The sequence below is a fragment of the Festucalex cinctus genome, chromosome 15 (assembly GCF_051991245.1).
Source record: "Festucalex cinctus isolate MCC-2025b chromosome 15, RoL_Fcin_1.0, whole genome shotgun sequence".
Classification (NCBI taxonomy): domain Eukaryota; kingdom Metazoa; phylum Chordata; class Actinopteri; order Syngnathiformes; family Syngnathidae; genus Festucalex; species Festucalex cinctus.
Window position 1 is genome coordinate 5,182,501 of NC_135425.1, and position 7,500 is coordinate 5,190,000.

At 40.9% G+C, this 7,500-nt stretch overlaps 1 protein-coding gene across 7 annotated transcripts in view; it reads right to left on the reverse strand.

Annotated features, from left to right (window-relative positions):
- sptan1 (spectrin alpha, non-erythrocytic 1) overlaps positions 1–7,500 on the reverse strand; it is a 307,457-nt gene that overhangs the window by 181,444 nt on the left and 118,513 nt on the right. For 4 of the 7 annotated variants that reach the window (XM_077498150.1, XM_077498148.1, XM_077498149.1 and 1 more), the window contains exons 21-22: positions 2,692–2,837; positions 2,523–2,579 (exon numbers count right to left, since the gene is read on the reverse strand). In XM_077498150.1, the coding sequence (XP_077354276.1) occupies positions 2,523–2,579; positions 2,692–2,837 (203 nt within the window). The remainder of the gene's footprint in view (positions 1–2,522; positions 2,580–2,691; positions 2,838–7,500) is intronic. The other 3 variants (XM_077498154.1, XM_077498152.1, XM_077498151.1) reach the window with 1 other exon arrangement.

The following is a 7,500-nucleotide window of genomic DNA, read 5'->3' on the forward strand; positions in this document are numbered from 1 at the left end:
GAGCTGCAAATTACAATGAAACATGACGCAATCTGATGAACTAGAACGTTTTCAAGGCTGACGTGAATGATCAAAGCCTTTGTAACATTAAACCTAAATTGACGGAGCGTCACTAAACAATTGTAACAACTATTGCCTAAGTTCCACTCTACCCTCTAATTTTTTTTTAGTTTGCTTCTCCTAAAGCAAATTCTCTGCAGTGCATGAATATTCCACTGCCCAGACAGGATCCAAGCCTGGTCAGCTCGGCAGGTGGCAACCCAGCCACCAACAAAACTCTTTTGAAGCCACTGACCAGGTGACAAAGGAATTTATGCGTCTGCCGAAGGAGTGTATTTCAAGCAGTCTTCTCGGAGCCCGAACAAATGGCTCCAATGGTTTGGAATACACAAATGACCGATCAAAGGAATGCTCATGACTTCTTATCAATCACAAAAGGATACTCTGGCGCCTCGCCCTTCCTGGAACGTCTAGATGGAGCAACAACACCTCCAAGTGGCGAAACTTGGAACTATCCTTAGTGACAATTCACATAAGTAATCGCATTTTACACATTTATATCATGGTAATTCTTGACAGACAACTGAACTACGAATGATTCATGTAATATCTTGTGTGTATGAACATCCTATTTCATGTGTACTCCATAAAGAATGAAAGATAACCAATATCTCTCAGTTCAGTCAGATTAGACAAGTAGAAGTTACCTCACAAGTTAGTTTATGATGCATTAATTACAATGTGTGTTAAACGGGTTGTGTGGGAAAACTGATTTGCCAGACTGACCAAATTTAATGCCAAATTATTAATCTTGTTAATAATTTTCCTCTGAGAGTCTGCGCGAGCGAACAGAAGGGTGTGCCTTCACCTGCTCGCCCCACCCAGAGACTATAAAAAGGATGAGCAGACCACTGCCCGCCCTCTTGCCCTCTTCCTGCTCTCACAAGCTCTTCCAAAAACTCTGGCCCGACTTGCAAGTGGCCCAGCCAGGCTGCTCGAACTCTTTGTTCTAAGAAACTGGCCAACCACGTGGCTTTTTCTCTCCTGGCCGTAACGGTTGCCGAGAGCGTACCCTCGCTCCACGCCACGCCAAAGCAGGTTCAACTGCAACGCTGACTAAAGACTCTTTTGTTTTTTGTTTTGTTTTTTTGTTCCACTATCGGTGCTTACCCGCCCGACCTTCGCGGTCCCGGGTACACCTGCAACGCACCGCCGGACTCAAGGTTGTGCACCTAAGCCGCGCACCGCACCTGCTACTCGGTGGCGCTCCGCCGCAGTGCCAACGCACCTCCAACGGCTGGCCTTCCCCGTACGCAGGCGCGTACTGACCGAGCTGCAACACTGGAACCGGGCAGCCGTCCGGCAGAACCAACCTCGCCAAGTCGACCAACCAATCAAGGGACGAGCCGCGCAACTACGTCAGGCCCCTGGCGTGGCTCCCTTGCTAACCTGTGGAATAAACCCTTTTTTTTTCTTGCCTTTTTCAACGAACATTGACTATTTTTCCCCCTTGTCAAAAAGGCCGCCACTTCTGTTTGTTTCTACGCAACTCTAAGTCTCGTAAGTGCGCTTGATTTCTACCTCGGCGTATCCACTGTGTGCCACTTACGTTTGAAACCTCACAAATCTGGCAGGTCAAATTTTCTCTTTTCCCTGTTTCTTTATTCATTCGCATTCCTTCCTTATTTTCATTCGCTTTATTTTATTTCTTTTCTTCTGACGGTAGAATAGTTAGATAGGCAGTATTTTGATTCTGTAGTGTAGCAATCGTGAATAAATGCATGTTTTATGAACTGTATTCCGCCTAAGTCATCTGTGTTTCCGAGTGGATTATTATTCTTTTGTTAGTACAACGAACCACTGAATATCGAGTGTGGCGACTTTAGATTATCAATGACTGATGAAAGAAGGATTTTGGTCGTTGTTTGCTCCTGTTAACTCAAAGCAAATTCAACGTGGTGCCCCAGAGGTTATCGAGGTAAATACAATTTACCTCTGTAACGTCCAGATTATTAATTCGTCCAAAAGACGACCCAATTATCGCTACACAATAAATATTAGTATCAAAGTCACTGTTGTGGAGAAAATTTATCTTTTCTTTTCAATTTTCGCTCAATGTCACTCAAATGACCTATTTTCAAATGGTGATTACTAAAGAACAGAATAAGGTAGAAACACACTTTTTTTCTAATGAAAGAATGGAATGTGATCTTTCATGTGGTACCCATGTTGTTTATGTAGCAAAAGAACACAATATTCTGTTTGCTTCGAAAAATGATTTAAAATGCTCGAAATCCGCTGGCATTAGGGGCTGTTTTTCTGATAACGTGTGGCAGTAAAAGAGTTGATATTGAAATTCTGTCAACTGTGTAGAAAACATCTTTTTGTGGGAAAAAAAATGGTTTAATCAATTTACTGAATGCTCAAGAAGATTTGGTTGAATGCCCATCTCTAACATGTATGATCAAAATTTAGTAACACTGAACACAGAGTAGGTAAGTATTCAACTAGTTCCTACTCACAGCTCTTCAACCTGCTTCATGCGCATAGACACGCTGCAGGCCTCTTTGGTGATGAGCCTGAGCAGTACCAGTGCAAAGATTATGTTGTTAGAGACAGAAAAAGGCCAGAAGGGGTGACAATAATGTGCTAAAGGTGAAAAACAAAATATCTGTTCTTTTTTGGTCTTACTGATTCTCAATTTGTTCTTGGCGAAGTCCAATGCTACCATGTTCATCCAGGTTTTCTCGAGAAGAGGACTGATTAGGATCCAGCTTCTTCACGTAGGCAGCAGGAACAAATCCCTGGCGGTCATTCACCTCGACTTTCCACCAATCCTACAGGACAGAAAATAAGTCATTTTATTTTACTGGACATTTACAAGTAGAAGTCGCAAAGGCACAGAGGCAAAAAAAAAAATGCTGAACAGTGTAAAATCCCTATAACCCCCCCCCCCTTTTTTGTTTTTGTTTGTTTTATTAATGAAGAAGTTGGAGGCTGTTTTCTATTTTTTAATGTCACGCAACGATCGACCAATAATACCTCCGCGATCTACCGGTAGATCGTGATCGACGTAATGAGCACCCCTGATGTAGGATCATCCTGGGAATCGCACTTTCCTGGCGTTGTTGCCATCTGGTGGCCGAAATGAATTGGCCTTCAAAGTGACGCTACACATGCAGTAGACATTGCTCTGACCATTCCCATTAAAAAAAAAGGGTTTGAAGAATTCATTTGTCAATGGCAGCGGGCGTGGCTTTCTTCTCTGATGCAATCATTTGTCAAAGGCGGTGAATGAGTTAAATATGAAGGACATGATAAAAACTCCACAAACAAGTTCTAAATTGAATTTTGCGGACACTGTAACTGGTTAAATCGGGGGTGTCAAACTCATATTAGCTCAGGGGCCGCATGGAGGAAAATATATTACCAAGTGGACCGCATCGGGAAAATAACGGTATATAATTTAAAAACAATTGCCGTCATTTATGCGCAGATTTTCACGATTTGTGTGCCAGCCCTAAATTACGGCGCTCAACTGTCATCATATTGTTCTGAAAAATAACACGGACGCAAATGGAAGCAGGCAACATTTTTCCTGTAAAAGTTCCGGATGTGTTAAATTGACCTGTTTTGCATATATATTGTTCCCAGAATGCATTGCGTGGCGCAGTTAACTCATCAAGTCCCAGCACATTTTTCGCTGTTTGACTGGATTTGGACTGATTTTGCAAGGCCCACAGAATATTGTGTCCTATTGCGATCAAAACATGGAACCTACCAAAACCAAAGATTAGTCTCATCTTTCATCAGGATAAAAAAAAAAAAAAAAAAAAAAAAAAAAAGTATATTTCTATCTGTTTCCATTTTGCAGCAATTAGCATTAGAAGAACTTTCATCAATATTCACAATTCCTGGTGAAAACTGTGGGGAAAAAGAGCTTGTTGCAACATGGCCCTGGTTGATCTCTTATACTCTGATGCCGCCTGCTGGCCATTTTTATTTTTATTTTTTTTATAACTACCACTGCTTCAAGCATTCTCTTCAGTTCAGAGGCTGCATTAAAGCCTCCTATATGCTCTGGCATAAAAAACAAAACAAAACAAACAAATACGCCTTTGGGAGCAGGGTAATATTTAAAATAGAACGGATTTATCCGTTTTTTGGGAGCATATGCGTTATTGACTTTACAAGGACACTAATCCTTGGCATAGCTATTTGTGTACCAGAAAATTCATTTGTGTCATATTTAACACGTTTATGTCGGTCTATGATTAAAAAAAAAACAAAACAACAACAACAAGAAAAACTAGAGCTGCGAGCAGCTATAAAGGGCCCTCGCAGCCCAGGCCACGTTGGGGTACTTGCACGTTGGGGTACTGGCACATTGGAAGCAGAATTTCTTTGAAAATGGCATGATAAACATGTGGATTATTTTTTTTTTTTGCCAGGTGTGATGAGTGTGTCAAGCTCAATGGGTTTTGGTGATTGTTAAGATCTGCAAAAATCAGCGTCTTTTTTTATTTTTAGGCAATGAGTTGCCCTGATTGGTATTTTTCGTAAAAGTATATATACACACATCATCGCTCGTACTCATTGCACAATGTTGCTTTTATTGTCCATAGAGGTGATAAAAAAATAAATAAAACTAAATAAAAAATACATATGTTTGGATCGGTCTGATGCCAGTGAACATATTGAGTGGTGGAAAGTAAAAGAATATTCATAAATGACTTAGTTATCACACTTACAATGAGTTTACAATTTTTGCAAAAATACCGTAAGTGAGGCATTTTTTTTTTATGTCTCAAGGACTAGGTGGCGCTGTATTTATAACTGGATTTTGTCAGAGATATACCTTCAGGCCTTGACTATAAATATACATTTCAAGTTTGGGATTTTTTGGAGCATGTACCTGGGAGTTATTAAGCATAGCCTGCATTCACGATATTGCTTTTAATGTCCATAGAGGCTATCAAAAATACATAAAACTAAGTAACAAAAATATGTATGGTTGGTTAGGTCTGATGCCAGTGAACAGTTTGAGTGGTGGAAAGTAAAAGAATATTCATAAATGACTTCGTGATCACACTGAGAATGAGTTTACAATTTTTGTAAAAATACCGTAAGTGGGGTATTTCTTTTTCATGCCTCAAGGGCTAGGTGGCGCTGCATATATAACTGAATGTTGTCATAGAGATAGCTTCAGGCCTTGACTATAAACATACATGTCAAGTTTGGGATTTTTTGGAGCATGTACCGGAGAGTTATTAAGCATATCATTTTTCATTGCGAAACACAAATTTTGATGCCCCGCCCTCATCATATAGTATTTAGAAAAGTCAAGATTTTTCTCCCTGTCGTTGGCTCAGGTCTTGACATAGCCCAGGTCAAGTCTGAAGTCAGTTGGATGAAACGTGTAGGAGAAGTGGGCAAAAGTATGCCCCCTGTAAATGTGCTAAAATCGTAAAAAATGGGACATTCAAAAATTCGTAGCTCACTTCGTGTTCATTTTAGCACATGGGTCCAAGAGACTTTTTTGTAGGTCTTGGGCTCCCTCATACACCTAAAAATATTCGTAGATCTTGCTTAAACGTACAACCGGGGCTGCTTCATTAAAATTTTCTAGGGGGCGCTATTGAGTCATTTTTGTAAAAATAGCACAATCCAGGATAAAATATCGCTCATTTTGCCAGGCCAGATGTGTGTGCCAAGTTTCATGCGTTTCTGTGCCGGTTTAGGCCCTCAAAATTGGTGTTGTTTTCTTGGCGAACAGCGCTTAGACACGCCCACAGCGATTCGCAAAAAATCACAAACTTCGTGTTGTGACATCATGATGACCGAAACCCTCATCTGAGCAAATATGAGGTAGGTGCAGTTAATGTGGTTGGAGAAAAACATTGAAGAAAAATAGTAAGAAAAAAAAATTCCAGAAGGTGGCGCTATCAGTAAGATGAAATAGAAGTTCGTAGATGTCTTAAGGGCTGGACTCTCATCAAATGTGTGAAATTTTGAGAAGATAGGATTACCTGGGTCAAGTAAAAGCAGCTTTTATTGCCACGAAAAATTACCAGACTTTGAGGCACCGTAGCGGCCACGCCCTTTGGCGAAAAGTTACAATATTCGGTTTGGGGCATGATCAACATCTTAAGGCTTGTCTGACCAATTTTCAACTGGATCCCTTCAAAGAGCTTGGCACAGTAGCTAAAAACGTAAAGTATGACATTTATTGTCACCACTAGGTGGCGCTATATATATATATAACAGAATTGTTTCATATAGATGTTTTCAGGCCGTGACTATTAAGTTGCATGAGAAGTTTGAGATTTTTTGGAGCTTGTTCATGGGAGTTATTCAGCATTTTGTCTTTCTGGACAAATTAAATTTTAAAGGCAATATTTGATGCCCCGCCCCCGTCATATAGTATTCCAAAAAGTTAAGATATTTTGCCCAGTTGTTGTCTTGGGTCTTGAGATGATACATGGCAAGTTTGAAGTCAACTGGCTGAAAAATATTTGCAAAGGGGGAAAAAGTATGACCACAGTGAATGTCAATGCCAAAATTGGACATTCAAAAATTCATAGCTCACTTCCTGTACATTTTAGGAAATGGCTTCCACTGACTTTTTTGTGCATCTCGGGGTGCTACACGTGCCTGGCAATTTTCGTAGCTCTAGGTCAAACGGGCCGGGATTGGTTTTTATTTTTCTACGCTAGGTGGCGCTATAGAGTCGTGTTGTTATGACAACTTCATAATATCAAATTTTTCGCCGGACCCGAAGAGATTGCAAAGTTTGGTGAGTTTTTGTAAATGTTTAGGCCCTCAAAAATGCGATCGTTTACGGAGACGACGACGAGGAGGGAGGAGGGAGGAGGGAGGAGGAGGAAGGAGGAGGAGGGGGAGGGAGGAGGAGGAGAAGAAGAAGAAGAAGAAGGAGGAGGAGAAGAAGAAGGAGGAGGAGGAGGAGGAGGAGGAGAAGAAGGAGGAGGAGAAGAAGAAGGAGGAGAAGAAGAAGAAGGAGGAGAAGGAGAAGAAGGAGAAGGAGAAGGAGAAGAAGGAGAAGGAGAAGAAGGAGAAGAAGAAGGAGGAGAAGAAGAAGAAGGAGAAGAAGGAGAAGAAGAAGGAGGAGAAGGAGAAGAATAAGAATTCTTACAAAAACAAGAGGGACCTCGCAGCAGTCGCTGCTCGGGCCCTAATAATTAAACAAACCATAACTTTTAAGTTGTGCGTCATCCAGGACGATTCCCCCGTACAAGGTGCATTGCTCATCTGAGGGTTGCTTGTGAAATTACAACTTGATATAAATATAAATTTATGTTTTGATTGTGGCCGGCTGATCATTTAGTCCGTCATTAATTTTTTATTTTTTTTTACTTTACAAAATCATCTCATGGGCCGGATTAAACTCCTTTGCGGGCCTGATCCAGCCCACGGGCCATATGTTTGACACACCTGGCTTAAATGATCTTTAGTTTATTAATGAAAGTAACATGTTCATAA